The sequence below is a fragment of the Papio anubis genome, chromosome 6 (assembly GCF_008728515.1).
Source record: "Papio anubis isolate 15944 chromosome 6, Panubis1.0, whole genome shotgun sequence".
NCBI lineage: Eukaryota > Metazoa > Chordata > Mammalia > Primates > Cercopithecidae > Papio > Papio anubis.
In genome coordinates, this window is record NC_044981.1 from 103,236,427 (window position 1) to 103,256,798 (window position 20,372).

Here is a 20,372-nt window from a genome sequence, read left to right on the forward strand (position 1 = left end):
TTTATACATAAAATATTCTATAGTTTAACCACAAAACTGAGTTAAAACTAAAGGCCTTATATTATTCTTGTGCATTTTTCAGAATAGTGACCACACATCACAGATTTCCACAAATCTGAGAACAAAATCATAAACTTGAAAATGTTAAAATACCTTAAGACTGGGGGGGTAGGGTGGGGAGATTTCACCAAAGCACTAAAATTAAAGCTACTAATTAAATAATCTTGGCTATCTGACTTCCTCTGGAAATGTCTTTTTAAATTACCTGAAGACAGCAATCAAGGCATACCAATACTTGTGAAAAGAGAGTAAATGCTTGAAGGAGACACTAACTGAAAGACAGCAATCTCAAGGACAACTGCTATGCAGAAAATGTAATACACACTTCAGAAATCCTAATGGCACTGCTTTATGACAGAATCATATAGTAATCCATACAGATAAACAGCAAGCCACAAAACAAGGGGAGAGAAGGGACATAGTCAATATCCTCTAAGTACAAAAATAAGTAAGGTGATATCTCCCAAACTTCTGTCATTCACATGCCACTTTCACAATTTGCTATTATAACTTAGTATCCAATTACAAGTAAACTTCTTATTGCATTTTACAGATAATCGTGTGTGTTTTTTTGCCATTTGTGGCAACCCTGCATCAAGCAATTCTATCAGTGCCATTTTTCCAACAGCATGTGCTCACTTCATGTCCCTCTGTCACATTTTGGTAAGTCTCACAATATATCTAATGTTTTCACTATTATCTTATCTGTTATAGTGACATGTGATCTTTGACATTTCTATTGTCATTGCGGAGCTGGCACAAAAACTGCACCTGCAGAAGAAAAAGAACTTAATACACATGTTTTCCGAATGCTCCACTCACTGGCCATTCCCCCATCTCTCTCCCTCTCCTCATGCCTCCTTATTCCCTGAGACACAACAAGATTCAAATTGGGCAAATCACTAACCCTAAAATGGTCTCTAAATGTTGAAATGAAAAAAAGACTCACATGTCTCTCACTCTGAATCAAAAGCTAGAAATAACTAAGCTTAGTGAGGAAGGCATGTCAAAAGTCAAAACAAGCCAAAAGCTAGGCCTCTTGAGCCAAACAGTCAAGTTGTGAATTCAGAGCAACAGTGCTTAAAGCAACTTAAAAGTGAACACACAAATAAGAGGAAAGTGAAACAGCCTCGTTGCTGATTTGAACAATGTTTCAGTGGTCTGGATAGAAGATTAAACTAGGCACAACATTCCCTTAAGCCAAAGCCTAATCCAAAACAAGGCCTTAACGAAGGCTGAGAGAGGTGAGGGAGCTGCAGAAGCTAGCAGATGTTGGTTCAGATTTTCCAAAAGAAGCCATCTCTACAACAGAAGTGCAAGGTGAAGTAGCAAGTGCTGATTTGGAAGCTGCCGCAAGTTATCCAGAAGATCTAGCTAAGATCACAATGAAGGTGGCTAAACAACAAATTTTCAATGTAGACGAAATAGCCTTATATTGGAAAACTAACGCCATTTAGGACTTTCATAGCTGGAGAGAAATAAATGCCTGACTTCAAAGCTTCAAAAGACAGGTTGACTCTCTTGGTAGAGGCTAATGCCACTGGTGACTTTAACTTGAAGCCAATGCTGATGTGCCATTCCAAAAGTCCTAGAGCTCTTAAGATCTATTCTACCATGCTCTATAAATAGAACAACAAATCCTTGATGACAGTACATGTGTTGACAGCATGGATTACTGAATATTTTAAGCCCACTGTTGAGACTTGCTCAAAAAAACAAAACGATTCCTTTCAAAAGATTACTGCTCATTGACAATGCACCTGGTCACTCAAGAACTCTGATGGAGCTGTACAAGGATTTTAATGTTGTTTTCACACCTGCTAACACAACATTCATTCTGCAGCACACAGATCAAAAAGGAGGCCGAGATGGGCGGATCACGAGGTCAAGAGATCGAGACCATCCTGGCTAACACGGTGAAACCCCGTCTCTACTAAAAACACAAAAAATGAGCCGGGCGTGGTGGCGGGCGCCTGTAGTCCCAGCTACTCGGGAGGCTGAGGCAGGAGAATGGCGTGAACCCGGGAGGCGGAGCTTGCAGTGAGCTGAGATCCGGCCACTGCACTCTAGCCTGGGCACAGAGCGAGACTCCGTCTCAAAAAAAAAAAAAAAAAAGTGATTTTGACTTTTAAGTCTTATTTAAGAAATAATAACACTTGCACTAAGCAATTTCAGAGGCTGAGGTGGGCAGATCGCCTGAGATCAGGAGTTCAAGACCAGCCTGGCCAACATGAAACCCTGTCTCTACTAAAAATACAATAATTTGCCAGGCACAGTGGTGCATTCCTGTAGTCCCTACTACTCGGGAGGCTAAGGAAGGAGAATTGCTTGAATCCAGGAGGCAGAAGTAGCAGTGAGTCAAGATTGTGCCAGTGCACTCTAGTCTGGGCAACAGAGTGAGACTCCATCTCAAAAAACAACAACAACAAAAAAAACACAAACACTTTGTAAAGCTATAGCTGCTACAAACAGAGTGATACCTCTGATGGATCTGGGTAAAGTAAATTGAAAACCTTCTGGAAAGGATTCACTATTCTAAATGCCATTAAGGACATTTGTGATTCACAGGAAGAGTCTAAAATGTCAGCATCAAGAGGAGTTTGGTAGAAGTTTATTTCTTTTCTTTTCTTTTTTTTTTTGATATGGAGTCTCACTCTGTCGCCCAGGCTGGAGTGCAATGGCACAATCTCAGCTCACCACAACCTCCACCTCCCGGGTTCAAGCAGAGTCTCCTGCCTTAGCCTCAAGTAGCTGGGATTACAGGTATGCGCCACCACACCCGGCTAATTTTAAATTTTTAGTAGAGATGGGGTTTCTCCGTGTTGGTCAGGCTGGTCTCAAACTCCTGACCTCAGGTGATCCACCTGCCTCAGCCTCCCAAAGTGCTGGGATTACAGGCATGAGCCACCACACCCAGCCAGAAGTTGATTTCAACCTTCATGGATGACTTGGAACAGTTCAAGACTTCAGTACAGAAGTCACTACATATGTGCTAGAAATAGCAGGAGAACTAAAGAAGTGGAGCCTGAAGATGTAACTGAATTGCTGGAACCTCACAATCAAACTTGAACAGATGAGTTGCTTCTTATAGTTGAGCAAAGAAAGTAGCTTCTTAAGATGGTATCTATTCCTCATGAAGATGCTATGAACACTGTTGAAATGACAATAAAGGATTTAGAATATTACATAAACTTAAGTTGATAAAGCAGTGGCAGAATGTGAGAGGATTGACTCCAATTTTGAAAGAAGTTCTGGCCGGGCGCAGTGGTACACACCTGTAATCCCAGCACTTTGGAAGGCTGAGGTGGGTGGATCACGAGGTCAGGAGATTGAGACCACCCCAGCTAATACAGTGAAACCCCATCTCTACTAAAAATATAAAAAATTAGCCGGGCACGGTGCCAGGCGCCTGTAGTCCCAGCTACTCGGGAGGCTGAGGCAGAAGAATGGCGTGAACCCAGGAGGTGGAAGTTGTAGTGAGCCAAGATCATGCCACTGCACTCAAGCCTGGGCAACAGAGCAAGACTCCATTACACAAAAAAAGAAAGAAGTTCTGTGAATAAAATACTATCAAATAGCATCACATGCTAGAGAAATCTTTCATGAAAAGAATTTAACTAATGTAGTCAACTTCACTGTTGTCTTATTTTAAGAAATTGTCACAGCCAGCCCAACCTTCAGTAATCACTATCCTTATCAGTCAACAGCCATCAACATCAAGGCAAGACTCTCCAACAGCAAAAAGAATGCAATTTGTCAAAGGCTCAGATTACTAGCATTTTTTAGCAATACGGTATTTTTAAATGAAGGTATGTACCTTGTTTTTTAAGACATAAGGCTACTGCACACTTAATAGACTATGGTATAGTAGAAACAACTTATATGCAGTAGGAAACAAAAAAATTTATGTGACTCACTTTATTGCAATATTTGCTTTATTGTAGGAGACTGGAACTGAACCTATAATATCTCCAAAGGATGCTTGTATTTACTTACATGTTTAAAACGAGTTTACAAAATTATACATCACTGAGTCCTCAAAAGACAGACAATCTCATATTTCACTCTTTCATTCAATATAAGAGCTGTGTGGGGATGTACTTATCAAGAGTCCTGAAGAACCTAGTTAAGTTTCATCTCCTGGAAGATTAATACCCAAGAGATCACTGCATCTAATTTTAACATACTCTATTCTGTTTCCCAAAAGTGTGCACAAATGTTCCTCAAACTTTATAAATACACAGACATATGTGTGTGCATATAATGTATATGTGAATATATGTATCTCCCAATAACAATGCACCTTACCTAAGGTGTAAGACCAACAAGAAAAATTATTTGGAAGTTCTAAAAAGATTTGTGAAGAAAGTTTCTGAGCAGTAAAAAAGGAGACCTTAAAAATCTGTATCTCAACAAGTACAGTAGTTATTATCTAAGAATAATCTTGTGTGAAGAAATTCTAAGAAGAAAAAGATACCAAAAATGAAGTACTTAAATGTCCAAATTAAACTTGTCTTTAAATAGTTTAAATGAGATAAGCTATACATTGTTAAAACAAGAGAAACAGAACAAGCCTAAAAAAAAAAAAACATAGAAATGATAACAAGATCTAAGTATACCCTCCTCTAATCAAGATGCTAATAAAACAGCTCAATTAACTTATCATTCACCATTTAATTTAATCAAGTTTACATGGCAAAAATTAAAGTTTAATTAAATTAAATTACCACGTTAGTGCTGCTGTGTAGTCCCCTAAATACCTGGTAGAATCAACATGAAGTAAGCACTTGGACAAAGTGTATGACAACTATTTTACTATTTTATTAAAACAGAAAACTATCCTTTTTCTTTTTTTTTTTTTTCTTTAGAGATAGGGTATTACTCTGTCATCGAAGCTGGGCTGCAGTGGCACGGTCACGGCTCACTGCAGCCTTGACCTCCCAGGCTCAACCAATGCTCCCACCTCAGCCTCCCAAGTAGCTAGGACTACAGGCACCCACCACCACACAGGGTTAATTCTTTTTTTTTTTTTTTTTTTTGTAGAGATGGGGTCTTGGTATGTTGCCAGGGATGGTCTCAAACTCCTGGGCTCAAGCAATCCTCCTGCCTCAGCCTCCCAAAGTACTGGGATTACAGGCATGAGCCACTGCACCTGGTTTATCTGTACCATTCTTAAAAATCTGTAATGGATCCTGATACTTACGCAGCATAAGCTTTTGCTATCCTCATGAACATAACCTCATCACCTCCTTTATCTGGATGATATTTAAGTGACAGCAAACGATATTGTTTTTTAATTTCTGCCACTGTAGCTCCCTAAAAAAAAAACAAAAAAAAAAAAACAAGCTTTCTGTTAGCAAAAATAAGCACAATTCTGTAAAGAAATAATCCTATTTTGAACTTAAAATATGAACTACTCAGTATTTTGAGAAAGACAAAATCCATTTTTCATCCTATATATTTTCCCATAAATTTCACCCCATACATTTTTAAATAAAAACACTTATATTGTCCAATATATGTATTTTATTGAGCACCTATGTGCCATGTGATCATTTGAAAGTGAAAACAGATGACACATTTACATAAAATAATACTGATATTTAAATATCAAAAAATAGGCCGGGCACAGCCTGTAATCCCAGCACTTTTGGAGGCTGAGGCGGGTGGATCACCTGAGGTCAGGAGTTCATGACCAGTGTGGCCAACATATGGTGAAACCCCATCTCTAGCTGGGTGTGGCTCTCATCTCAACCTTCTTGGCTCAAACTATCCTCTCACTGTGGCCTCCCAAGTAGCTAGGACTATAGGCATGTTGCCACCACACCCAGATATTTTTTTTTTTTTTATATAGAGCTTGGGTGTCACTACGTTGCCCCAACTCCTGACCTCAAGGGATCCTCCCACCTCAGCTTCCCAAAGTGCTAGGATTACAGGTGTAAGCCACCATTCCTGGCTGATATTAGTTATTTCTAAGATCCCCAACCTAGACTTTATCACACTGCTTAAGTGTCAATGAATACAAGGTCATAAGATTTTTATCATTCAACTAACACAAATTAACCTCCCAGTTTTAACTTTGCATTAACCAGTATTACAGATCTCTCTTAAAAATATGCCTTTAGGCCGGGTGCAGTGGCTCACACCTGTAATCCTAGCACTTTGGGAGGCCAAGGCAGGTGGATTACGAGGTCAGGAGATCGAGACCGTCCAGGCTAACACAGTAAAACCCCGTCTCTACTAAAAATACAAAAAATTAGCCAGGCATGATGGCGGGCGCCTGTAGTCCCAGCTACTCGGGAAGCTGAGGCAGGAGAATAGCATGAACCCAGGAGGCAGAGTTTGCAGTGAGCCAAGGTCGCGCCACTGCACTCCAGCCTGGGTGACAGAGCAAGACTCCTTCTCAAAAAAAAAAAAGAAAAGACAAAAAGCACCTAAAAAAAAGTGACCTCTCCTCTCATCTTCAAATACTTTTATTATTTCAGCAATTGAAAACCAATTATTAATAACAGTCAACAGTTATAGCTTAAAACAGAATAACAGAGGATTAGACGTCTTATTTTAATAAACAAACTGACCAAAGTCTGATTTCTGTAGGAATGAACAATTTCTTTTAGAATGAGGACCTATAGCATTTACATGGGATCATTAAACTAATATGCATTATATAAAAATACTACTTACGGGATCCAAATTTAATACTTCATAAGGATTGTATTCTTGGTATTCTCGGTCTGTTTTGGAAACTTTATATGCAAGGAATAAGAACAATGCCCATCCTGCAAGCAGAACTATTTTCCTGTTTAGGAAAAAGGTAAGTGAATCATCAACAAATACATCTGCAAAGAGTCTGAAGACATTATGGCAAGGTCAAAGCAAAAACTCTAAAGTAGTACCTTATCACTATGCTACTGACTCAAATTCTACAATCACTGGGTTACAAACTCCTGTTACAGCAAGGACAGTGTCTTTTTTACCTTTGCATTCTTTATAATCTAGTACAGTGTCTACTATGTCATATTTTCTCACTATTTGCACAATTTTAAATACGAAGTGAATTCAACTTATTAACTTATTGGACCTATTAAATTAGATCAAAATATATAAATACTAAGTAAACCATTTAATGGAAAAAAGAATTGCTCTGACCCAGCAATTACACTTTTATTAAGGTAAACTAGGAAAAACAATTGGTCAGTTGTGCAAAAATAAATACATAGCCTTGTTTATAGCAGTAAAACTTTTGAAACAACCTAAATGTCCATTCATAGGAACTGATTAAATAAATCATTTACAGAGAAATAATTAAACCATGATACAGTCATACAATGCAACATTTTGTAGCCAACAGTTATAGAAGGATGTTCATAATAGGTTAAAAGTATAAAAGAATGTATCATTTGAAAATAAACTAATTTCTGCTCCCTCCAATGTGTTCTAGTGAGTAAAATTATGTGAAAGATTAACATTACCAGCACTGGAGAGGTTAAAGAAAAAGAGAAACTCTCATATACTGTACACTCTAAAGTAATATCTGGCAATAAGGTATTAAAAGCCCAAAGAAATACATACAAATGGATTGTTTTTCTATCAATCCATTTCACTTCAAATAATTTGGAAATAAGTATAAAACTGTGGTCACAGATGTAAATAAGAGAAAGTATTTCACCATAGAGATGTACCCATTAGTTTATTTGTACATTCAATGAACCTTTTTTTTAGACAGAATCTCGCAACCAGGCTGGAGTGCAATGGCACGATCTCGGCTCACAGCAACCTCAGCCTCCTGAGTAGCTGAAACTACAGGCTCACACCACCACATCTGGCTAATTGTTGTATTTTTAGTAGAGGTGGGATTTCACCATGTTGATCAGGCTGGTCTCAAACTCCTGACCTCAAGTGATCCACCCGCCTCAGCCTCGCCAAGTGCTGGAATTACAGGGGTGAGCCACCGCACCCAGCCTCCACAGTGAAATACTTTCTGGCCACTAAAAATATTTGCTGTGGATGACTATCTTATATTGTTAAATTTACAAAATAGCTTTCAAAACTCTACGTATATAAAAGTTATATTACAAATAAGTGTACAAAGTAATTATCTTAATAATAATTAGCTTTAGGTGATGAAACCAAATGGCTTTTATTTCTTATACCCTTTGTATGACAATGTTACACTGAGCAAGAACTGTTAGACAACATCAAATGAATGTTAAGAGGCCAAATTAAACAAAATTGGAGTGACCTGTTTTTAAATCACAATTACGGCTCACTGCAGCCTCGACCTCTCAGACTCAAACAATCCTCCCACCTCAGCCTCCCAAAGCACTGGGATTAAGGCATGAGCCACCGCGGCCAGCCTACAACAGCAAACTTTTTTAACACTTTTTAAACCCAAAATTTCGTAACAGCCTCAATATGCTTAAAAAAAAAAAAAAAAAAAAAAAAACTTGAAAATATGCTTTATTCCCACACGAATTAACTCCCCTTTTGTTTTTCCAACTCCTCCAAAAGGCTAAAAAAGCTCACAAAACAAAGATAAAATGAAATTGGAAACCAAAAAACCAAGATTTAAAACCAAGCAAGGTAAAAGGAACAAAACACCTAGGATATGCTAAACCCTATGTTTTACATAGAGCATCTAGTTCTCCAAGCCAAGGAATGAGAAGAGCAAAGGAGAAGCTCGTAACAGAATCCCAAGGCTAACCAATAAAGCCATGCTCTAGTTTCCTGAGAGCCAAAGCAAAGATGGAAACATAACAGATCACATCAAGCTCTGTGTTCAATTTTTTTTAAAAACCCATTTGGTTCCTCTGAAAAGATAAGCGTTTTCCCCACACTTGGCTTCAGTAATTAACTTGAAGTGTCATCTTTTTTTCTGGGTGGGGGACGGAGTCTTGCTCTGTCACCCAGGCTGGAGTGCAGTGGCACAATCTCGGGTCACTGCAACCTTTGCCTCCTGGGCTCAAGCCATTCTCCTGCCTCAGCCTCCCAGGTAGCTGGGGGACCACAGGCACACACCACCATGCCTGGCTAACTTTTTGTATTTTTTTTAGTAGAGACGGGGTTTCACGATGTTGGCCAGGCTGGTCTCAAACTCCCGACCTCAGGTGATCCACCCACCTAAGCCTCCCAAAGTTCTGGGATTACAGGCTTGAGCCACCATGCCCAGTCTGAAGTGTCATCTTTAGAAGCAACTTTCAAAAATTACATGCCTTAGTTTTGCAGATGATGTCAGAAGAAAAGCATTACACAACAACTGTTTAACTTTGAAAGAATGTTTCAAGATTAAGTAGTAAAAGTTTTAATGGTTTATGACCTTATCTAAATTGTTACCAGTATATATTTAATTCTTCCTTATCGAAACTCCCTTAATCTGTACTTTAAGTAAATCAGTTTATTAATCACTAAAAGAGCTTCACAAAGTTTTTTTCCTTGAAAACTGAGGTTCAGATACCCACAAAGTCTTGAACAAAGCCAGACAAGAGACTGGGAGGCCAAAAATACAGGCATCCCTTGGTATTCTCAGGGACTGGTTCCAGGACCCCACAGATACCAAAATCTATGGATGCTCAAGTCCCCAGTATAAAATGATGTCACATTTGCATATAACCTACATACATCCTCCCGTGTACATTAAATCATCTCTAAATTACTTATAATACCTAATACAATGTACACTGTGGAAACAGTTATTATACCATATTTTTATTTATACTTTTAATTGTTGTATTGTTATTTTTCTTGCTTTTTTCCCCCAAATATTTTCAATACACAGTTTGTTGAATCTTCCGATGTGGAACCCGCAGATACGTGGGGGGGGAGCTGTTTTTTGTCTTGCTGCTTTATGAAAATTTAATTTAAAATGAGAACCAACAGCAAAGAATAAACAGTGAAGAGAAAATTACTCAAGACTAACTTTGCCTTTAGTTTCACCTCATTAAAGAACTCAACACCAAAGCTAGAATTTCCCCCCTCCTACAAAGAAACTAAACTGGGTGGCTCATGCAGGGTGGCTCACACCTGTGATCCTACCACTTCTGGAGGCGAGGGCGGGCAGATCACTTGAGCCCAGGAGTTCAAAAACAGCCTGGGCAACACGGTGAAACCCCATCCCTATAAAAAAATACAGGGAGGCCGAGACGGGCGGATCACGAGGTCAGGAGATCGAGACTATCCTGGCTAACATGGTGAAACCCCGTTTCTACTAAAAAAACACAAAAAACTAGCCGGGCGACGTGGCGGGCGCCTGTAGTCCCAGCTACTAGGGAGGCTGAGGCAGGAGAATGGTGTAAACCCGGGAGGCGGAGCTTGCAGTGAGCTGAAATCCAGCCACTGCACTCCAGCCTGGGCGACAGAGCGAGACTCCACCTCAAAAAAAAACAAAAACAAAAACAAAAAAAATTAACCAGGTATGGTGGCACACACCTGTACTCCCACCTACTCAGGAAGCTGAGGTGGGAGGATGCCTGAGCCCCAGGAGGCTGAGGCTGCAGTGAGCCAAGATGGAACCACTGCACTCCAGCCTGGGCAACAGAGCAAGATTCTGTCTCAAAAAAAAAAGAAAGAAAGAAAGAAAGAAAAAGAAACTAAATTAGGTAAAGTTAAACCTTACAAAGAAAAACTAAATCCCCTGAAATTATGCTGAAAAAACTATCATTTAAACCAAGACTTTTAAATAACTGATTCTACTCTCACTAATTTCTTTTGCTACATCTTCTCTTCCTACTGGATAAATGTAGGTAATTCACAAGACATAGTAGTCCAATAAGGGTAACTCTCTCACCTCCTGTCAGTTTCATCTATTACCTCTAAACTGATGACGCAGGATAAATGCCCAAAGCCTTGCTCTTAACCAGTACACCCCATAGCCTCACAGAATTAAACTGGTCTGCTATAACTAAACATGTTAATGGCCTGTTTAAGCAGATGGGCCTGCTCAAATAAAGGGTGATTAGGTTCCTGATCCAACACTTTTAACTACATGACTTTGGTCAAGTTATGTCATTATTCTTAGCCTTAGTTTCCTTATCTGAGAAAAAGCAAAACCATCTACTTTGAAGTGAATACAGAATTAAATTAGATAACATATAAAGCCCTAGCACAGATTCTAGCATACAGTAGGTGCTCAATAAACTTTAATTATCACCATAAAATGCTAACTTGTTCATGTCACCTACTTCTGAAATCTTTTAAAGATTTCCCCACAGTCTTTAAGATAAAATTCAAATCCTGGCACAAGGTGCACAAGGTCCTTCAAGATACGACTTATCTCTCTCTACCCCCGATCCCCAGCAACAGCACATTCTCCTTCCTTTGAACTTCTAAACCAATCTGTTCAGACTGTTCCCACATTTTCTCATATCTTACCCTTACTATAGATTACAATTTCTTTACAGACACAATAACTTATTCATCATTACACATATATTTTGTATGACCTAGCAAAGAATAAGCATTAAGTAGGTTTTTTTCTTGAAATCCATTACTTACTTTACTGTAGGAATAATATTTGGCTGGGGTTTCAATAACCGTAAACGATACCACATACACCTTCCGTATACTTTTCTGATATTCTTTAATCGAATTTGCTCTGTCAAGAAAGAAAAATAAGATTAATTAAAAACCATTTTTCACAGTGAAGGCAAAACCAGAGTTAACTGGTTAACCTTCATCATCATGCTAATAGTTTACTGGAACATGAAATTACTGCCTATTCAAATAGCCTTTAAAAAACTTACAAGATAGGTTAAATTTTCTGCCATTTAGAACAAACAACCTATCTAGAAAACTTCATTCAACCACCAGGTGACCATTTTTCACATGAGACTTAATGAAAATGCAAAAACTGACTTGCACTCAAAATATTCAGTCAGATATAATCAGTAATTTCTGGGAAATTCTCTCCCTCTTTCCCCTCTGCTATAGAAGGAATGAGAAGTATAAAATAGTTAAAACATGGTTTATTAAGGAAGCTAAGCAGAAATAATACTCTTCAAACACAAAAATAAATGCCTATCAAAATGTCTTTTTTTTTTTGAGACGGAGTCTCGCTCTGTCGCACAGGCTGGAGTGCAGTGGCCGGATCTCAGCTCACTGCAAGCCCCGCCTCCTGGGTTTACGCCATTCTCCTGCCTCAGCCTCCGGAGTAGCTGGGACTACAGGCGCCCGCCACCTCGCCCGGCTAATTTTTTGTATTTTTTAGTAGAGACGGGGTTTCACTGTGTTAGCCAGGATGGTCTCGATCTCCTGACCTCCTGATCCGCCCGTCTCGGCCTCCCAAAGTGCTGGGATTACAGGCTTGAGCCACCGCGCCCGGCCCAAAATGTCTTCTAATCAACAAAGTTTAGATCTCATCTATTTATGATATAAAACTAGTAAGACTTGGAGCTGTAACATAAAATCAACTTGCAGTTAAAACAAAAGTTGAGTACTTGCTTCAGCAGCACATACACTAAAACCGGAGCAATATAGAGATTAGCATGGTCCTTGCCGAAAGATGATATGCATATTTGTGAAGTATTTTTTTTGTTTTTTGTAGAAACTGGGTCTTGCTGTGTTGCCAAGGCTGGTCTCAAACTCCTGGCCTCAAGCACGCCTCCTGCCTCAGAGCACCCTGGTCCCCAAAAAAAGTGCCATTTAAAAAATGTTATTAAAAAAAAGGGGGCCAGGCATGGTGGCTCACGCCTTTAATCCCAGCACTTTGGGAGGCCGAGGCGGGTGGATCACCTGAGGTCAGGAGTTCGAGACCAGCCTCAACATGAAGAAACCCCGTCTCTACCAAAAATACAAAATTAGCCAGGCATGGTGGTGCATGCCTGTAATCCCAGCTACTCGGGAGGCTGAGGAAGGAGAATTGCTTGAACCTGGGAGGCGGAGGTTGCAGTGAGCCGAGATCTTACTGTTGCACTCCAGCCTGGGCAACAAGAGCGAAACTCCGTCTCAAAAAAAAAAAAAAAAAAAAAGGTAGAGTAAAATTCAGTATCACAAATTATAATTATTTTGTGTTAAGCTGGAAAAGTCTCCTAAACCCGTAAAACTTAGGTTTATGGGGTCAGGCACTGTGGCTCACCTCTGCAATCCCAGCACTTTGGGAGGGCGAGGCAGGCATATCACCTCAGGTCAGAAGTTGAAGACCAACCTGGTCAACATGGCAAAACCCCATCTCTACTAAAAATACAAAAATTAGCCAGGCATAGTGGTGCACGCCTATAGTCCCAGCTACTCAGGAGGCTGAGGCATGAGAATCACTTGAACCCAGGAGGCAGAGGTTGCAGTGAGCGGAGATCCCTCCAGCCTGGGCAACAGAGTAAAACTCCATCTCAAAACAAACAAAAAACTTAAGTTTACATAAGAGTTGTGACAAAAGCTATTATTTTAAGGCTGGGCGCGGTGGCTCACACCTGCAATCCCAACACTTTGGGAGGATGAAGCAGGCAGATCACGAGGTCAGGAATTCGAGACCAGCCAGTTCAAGACCAGCCTGGCCAACATGGTGAAACTCCGTCTCTACTAAAAATACAAAACTAGCCAGGTGTGGTGGCGCATGCCTGTAATCCATTACTCAGGAGGCTGAGGCAGGAGAATCAGTTGAACCTGGGAGGCACAGGTCGCAATGAGCCGAGATCGCGCCATTGCACTCCAGCCTGGGCAACAAGAGTGAAACTCCATCTCAAAAAAATTAAAAAGCTATTATTTTAAGCCTCAGGAAAAACTTGCAGTTCAATTAAAAAGAAATTAAGCCCAAGCAAAAATAGTATGTATTGTTTTACTAAATTCACCACAAGCACTTGGATTGAATGACTCTCTGAAGTTTAAAAAAAAAAAAAAATGCATTGGGAGGCTGAGGCAGGTGCATCATGAGGTCAGGAGATAGAGACCATCCTGGCTAACACAGTGAAACCCCTTCTCTACTAAAAAGACAAATAATTAGCCAGGCGTGGTGGCACGTGCCTGTAGTCCCAGCTACTCGGGAGGCTGAGGCAGCAGAATCACTTGAACCCAGGAGGCAGGATGCAGTGAGCCAAGATCACACCACTGCACTCCAGCCTGGGTGACAGAGCAAGACTCTGTCTTAAAAAAAAAAAAAAAAAATTAAGTTTTGAAATAAAAATCTGCCTTTTTAAGAAGATGGCACCAAAAACAAAGGAGGAAGCCTTTGCCCACCCCAAAGCCAAAGTCAAAGCAAAGGCTTTGAAGAACAAGAAGGCAGTGCTGAAAGGCATCCACAACCACACAAAATAAGACTGGCCACCCACCTTCCAGTGGCCTAAGACAATGCAGCTCCAAAGGCAGTTCAAATGTCGTAGGAAGACCACCACCACAAAAAACAAGCTTTATTATTATGACATTATCAAGTTCCCCCTGACCACTAAGTCAGCCATGAAGAAGACACCAGCACATTTGTGTTTACTATGGATGTTAAGGGCAACCAGATCAAACAGGCTGTGAAGAAGCTCTATGACACTGGCATGGCCAAGGTAAACATACTCATCAGGCCTAATGGAGAGAAGAAGGTGTATGCTCAACTGGCTCCTAACTTATGATGTTTTGAATGCCGCCAACACAATTGAGATGATCTAAAATGAGTCCAGCTGGTTAATTACAATTTTTTTTACCATATTAAAAAAATCTACAAAACTGCAGTTCTTAAATGAGATAACAGGTAAGTAAAAGGACTTGGCATATAGAAGGTTCCAAAACCACCATGTAGGAAGTCCAACTACCCTGTTACCACCATGCTTAGATGAAGTCATCCGCATGGGAGGACTACCCAGCAAGAAGCACCAAAACCAAGTATTGGGAAGAGGGAGGGATCCATGTAGGGGAGAGTATGGTAGCAGAAAAGGAAACTGATAATATGCAGGGGAACTGATTGAATAAGTTAATATATTAAAGATACCTGGAGTTAGTTTTCCACTGTCAAGAAAAAGGAGTGAAAAAATAGAAAACAAGAATGAACCCTGTACTGCTGGACTGGAATTAAAGATACCACTATGAATGAATATCTTTTAATAAAGAAATACAAATGCAGTTCTAAATACATACATACATACTCCCTAGCTCTATCTACTAAATGGGCCTAGGAGCAGAAAAATCCCAGTAGCAATGAGCACATCTAGCATGCAGATCTTGGCTTCTAAATACCATTCTCCACTAAAAGGAACCAGGAATCCAAGTATCCTCCCACAAAATACTAATTACAAAGGGGAAACGAATGACTTTACAGTTGGGTAGGCTGAATAACTGTCCCCCAAGATGTCCACATCCTGATACCTGGAACCAGTAAATATACTATCTTAAATGACAAAAGGGACTTTACAGATATGACTAAGTTAACGATCTTGAAATAGGGAGATTATCACAGGAGGACCATAATCACAGGGGTACTTTTAAGAGGGAGGCAGGAGGGTCAAAGACAGAGATGGTGATATCACAGTGAAAGCAGATGCTGGACTAATGCCCTTTTTAAAGATGAGGGAAGGGCCACAAGCTAAAAAATACAGGCTATCTGCAGAAGCTGGAAAAGGCAAGAAAGCAGATTTTACCCTAGAGCCTCCAGAAGGAACTAGCCCTGCCAACATCATGACTTCAGCCCAAAGAAACTGATTTTGGACTTCTGGCCTCCAGAACTGTTAAGAGAACAAATTTGTGCTGTTTTAAACCAATGAGTTTGTGGTAATTTGTTACAGCAGCAATAGGAAACATAGAACACCTCAACAGACACCACCTCAATCAAGTGATCAGTGAGCATCGCCAGAAAAAAAGACAACCTAAAATCATACACCACCTGACAGCATGCAATGAGAAGAACACAGAATCAGTTTTGTGAAATTCCTGCTGAAGATACATAACCTGACTCTAATAATGAGAAAACACTGTACAACTCAAACTCCAATTCATTTTACTAAATAACCGGTCTCTAATCTTTAAAGCAGAGGGAAAAGTGAGTAACTACTTCAGACTAAAGGAGACTAAAGAAACACATCAACTAAATGTGGTATGTGATTCTAAATTGGATATTTTACTATAAAGAACATCAAGAAAAGTGACAAAACCCAAATGGAGTCAGACAATGAGATGGCAGTAATGCCAATTTTCTGATTTTCATGGTTTAGTTATGAACACTTGAAAATACCACTAGTGATTTTTAAATATGTATTTTATTAAATTAAGCCTCTACAGTCTCCCACTTTCAAGTGTAAAATCAAGGAAACATTTTATGAGGTTTTATAAGAACAATGCTGAAGTCTCTTTATGAAGCAGACAGTTTGATCTACTCAAAGGTATGATGTTCTACTGTTCCTGGTCAAGAGAAAGTACATGTGGTTTTCAGCCCCTTATTCTTGGGGGGCCACACAACGCATGGACCTTGTGTGCCCCACTCTTCCAACCTAAAAATTAAATCTTAACCTTTAAGGATAGTATTTAAATCAATCAATAAGTACTACAGGCCACAGTTTACACGTTAACATAGTAGCAGTTCGATTTCCAGCAAAACTAAATATTCATGGTACACATTCCAAATCTCTGTATGAATGACATCAAGTCAAAGTAACTATTAGAAGTCAAGTTATTCCAGTTTTTTAATAAGACACTTAACAGAATAAAATGAAGTTCACTTATAAACTTCTTGCTTATTGAATTACTATTTTCATGGGCACTAAAAATTATGTTAGAAGTATCCTTAACTTATACTGTTTTTAAAGAAATTATCCACATTTATAGAACAGGAAATCCTAAGATCATAAAACAATAAAAAACAACATGTCATAACTGCTCTCAGCAGCTGAACTTCATATAGTAAAGCTGCAAGGATAATCTAGATTTGGGTTATGGCTGTGCTTCATAAACCATATAGTGCCTTTGCTAAAAAAGTCACTCTGTCCACGCTGGATGATCTGCCAGTCAGCAGTATTACTGATTGAACTCTTAGCACCATAATCATAAAACCCAAAGAAGTGAAGGAATGTTAGTCAGATCTAAAGTCTTCAAACTTGTTTGCCTACTTACCACATAGTATCCAACAGTTTTTCAACTCTTGTCTCCTTCCCTCCCTCTAGTAGACCCCAGTGTGAATTGCTGCCATCGTTATGTCCATGTGTGCCCAGTGTTTAGCTCCCACTTATAAGTGAGAACATGCAGTATTTGGTCTTCTGTTTCTGCATTAATTCATTTAGAATAATACCCTCCAGCTGCATTTATGTGCTTTAGAGGACATTATTTCATTCTTTTTAATGGCTGTGTAGTATTCTACGTGTATATGTACTACTTTTTTTTTTTTTTTTTTGAGACAGAGTTTCACTCTTGTTGCCCAGGCTGGAGTGCAATGGCGCAATCTCAGCTCATCACAACCTCTGCCTCCCGGGTTCAAGTGATTCTCCTTGCCACAGCCTCTCGAGTAGCTGGGATTACAGGCATGCGTCACCACATCTGGCTAATTCTGAATTTTTAGTAGAGATGGGGTTTCTCCATGTTGGTCAGGCTGGTCTCGAACTCCTGACCTCAGGTGATCCACCTGCCTCGGCCTCCCAAAGTGCTGTTGTGTCCGGAATTGGTGGGTTCTTGGTCTCACTGACTTCAAGAATGAAGCCACAGACCCTAGTGGTGAGTGTTACAGTTCTGAAAGATGGTGTGTCCGGAGTTTGTTCCTTCAGAGGTTCAGATGTGTCTGGAGCTTCTTCCTTCTGGTGGGTTCATGGTCTCGCTGTCAGGAGTGAAGCTGCAGACCTTCGTGGTGAGTGTTACATCTCTTAAAGGCAGCGCATCCGGAGTTGCTCGTTCTTCCCGGTGGGTTTGTGGTCTCGCTGGCTTCAGGAGTGAAGCTGGAGACCCTCCCCGTGAGTGTTACAGCTCATAAAGGCAGCGTAGACCCAAAGAGTGAGCAGCAGTTAAGATTTATTGCAAAGAGTGAAAGAACAAAGCTTCCACAGTGTGGAAGCTGACCCCATCCGGTTGCCACTGCTGGCTTGGGCAGCCTGCTTTTATTCCCTTATCTGACCCCACCCACATCCTGCTGATTGGTCTATTTTCCAGAGACCTGATTGGTCCATTTTCCAGAGAGCTGATTGGTCCATTTTGACAGAGTGCTGACTGGTGTGTTTACAATCCTCCAGCTAGACAGAGTCACAGAGTGCTAGTTAGCTAGATGCAGAGTTAACTAGATACAGAGTACCAATTGGTGTATTTACAAACCTTGAGCTAGACACAGAGTACTAATTGGTGTATCTACAATCCTTGAGCTAGACACAGAGTGCTAGACGGAAAAGTTCTCCAAGTCTCCACTAGGTTAGCTAAATAGAGTGTTGATTGGTGCACATATGATCCTCCGGCTAGATATAAAAGTTCTCCAAGGCCCCATCCAATTCAGGAGCCCACCTGGCTTCACCCAGTGGATCCTGCACCAGGGCTGCAGGCGGAGCTGCCGGCCAGTCCCGAGCCGTGCCTGCACTGGGATTACAGGCATGAGCCACCATGCCCAGCCACTACATTTTCTTTATCCAGTCCACCACTGATAGACACCTGGGTTGGTACCATGTCTTTGCTACTGTGAGCAGTGCTGCAATGAACATGGGTGCACGTCTTTTGGTAGAACAATTTATTTTCTTTTAGATATATACCCAGTAATGGGATTGCTGGGTCAAATCACAATTCTCAGTTCTTTGAGAAATCTGCAAACTGCCTTCCACAGTGGCTGAACTAGTTTCCCACCAGCAGTGTATAAGTGTTCCCTTTTCCCTGCAGTCTCACTAGCATCTGGTTTTTGACTTTTTTATAATAGCCATTCTGACCAGTATGAGATGATCTCTCACTGTGGTTTTGATTTGCTTTTATCTGATTAGTGATGTTGAGCATTTTTCATGTTTCTTGGCCACTTAAAAAGAAAATTCTTTTAAGAAATGTTCATGACTTTTGCTCACTTTTTAATGGGGATATTTTTTGCTTGTTAAGTTCCTTATACATTCTGGATATTAGACCTTTGTTGGATGCATAGTTTGTAAATATTTTCTCTTATTCTGTAGGTTGTTTACTCTGTTGATAGTTTCTTTTGCTGTGCAGAATCTCTTTTAATCAGGTCCATTTGTCAATTCTTGCTTTTGCTGCAACTGTAAAGCTGATATATTAAAATAATTACATCTCTTTTAAATGCATCCAAAGAAAGCTAAAAACCACAGCAATTTCATACCCATCATCATCCATTTACAAAAATGTATGAACAGTCCTTCATTCTACTTCTCCCATATAATATTATCCTAATGTAATATATTTCATCCTGGTGAGTTAATTATTTTTGTTTGTTTGTTTTTGTTTTGCGACAGGGTCTTGCTCTGTCACCAGGCTAGACTACAGTAATGCCATCATGGTTTACTGCATCCTCAATCTCCCAGGCTCAAGTGATCTTCTCACCTCAGCCTCTGGAGTAGCTGGGACTACAGGAGCATGCCACCATGCCTGGCTACTTTTTTTTTCGTAGAGACAAGAAGATCTATGTTGCCCGGGCTGGTTTCAAACTCCTGGGCTCAAGCAATCCTCCCTCTGCAGCCTCCCAAAGTGCTAAGATTACAGGTGTGAGACACCACACCTGGCCCCAGTAAGTCACTTCTCTTTTTTTTTTTTTCCCTGATGGAGTCTCACTCTGTCACCCAGGCTGGAGTGCAATGGCGCGATCTCGGCTCACTGCAACTTCTGCCTCCCAGGTTCAAGTAATGCCTCAGCCTTCCAAGTAGCTGGGATTACAGGCATGCAACACCACACCCAGTTAATTTTGTATTTTTAGTAGAGATAGGGTTTCGCCATGTTGGCCAGGCTGGTCTCAAACTCCTGACCTCCAGTTCCACCTACCTTGGCCTCCCAAAGTGCTGGGATTACAGGTGTGAGACACCACATCTGGCCCCAGTAAGTCACTTTTTTTTTTTTTTGGTTCCCTGATGGAGTCTCACCCAGGCTGGAGTGCAATGGCATGATCTCAGCTCACTGCAACCTCTGCCTCCCAGGTTCAAGCAATGCCTCAGCCTTCCAAGTAGCTGGGATTACAGGCATGCACCACCACACCCAGCTAATTTTGTATTTTTAGTAGAGATGAGGTTTCGCCATGTTGGCCAGACTGGTCTCAAACTCCTGACCTCCAGTTCCACCCACTTGGCCTCCCAAAATGCTGGGATTACAGGCATGAGCCACTGCGCCCAGCCAGCCCCAGTAAGTCATTTCTTATAATACCGAAATACATTTCTTAAAATTACTTTTTTAATTCCCTGTGACTTTAAAGTTTTTCCCAATTTTTTTGTTTTGAAAATATTCAAGTCATCATAAAAGTT

At 40.4% G+C, this 20,372-nt stretch overlaps 1 protein-coding gene and 1 non-coding gene across 3 annotated transcripts in view; one reads left to right on the forward strand and one right to left on the reverse strand.

The window, feature by feature from the left end:
- Positions 1–20,372, reverse strand: part of SEC63 (SEC63 homolog, protein translocation regulator) — an 86,752-nt gene that overhangs the window by 44,627 nt on the left and 21,753 nt on the right. For both annotated transcript variants that reach the window (XM_017957416.2, NM_001169014.1), the window contains exons 2-4: positions 11,551–11,650; positions 6,745–6,859; positions 5,264–5,376 (exon numbers count right to left, since the gene is read on the reverse strand). In XM_017957416.2, the coding sequence (XP_017812905.1) occupies positions 5,264–5,376; positions 6,745–6,859; positions 11,551–11,650 (328 nt within the window). The remainder of the gene's footprint in view (positions 1–5,263; positions 5,377–6,744; positions 6,860–11,550; positions 11,651–20,372) is intronic.
- LOC116275532 lies at positions 12,488–12,591 on the forward strand. The gene has a single exon (XR_004184653.1). It is a non-coding gene; the product is annotated as a U6 spliceosomal RNA (small nuclear RNA).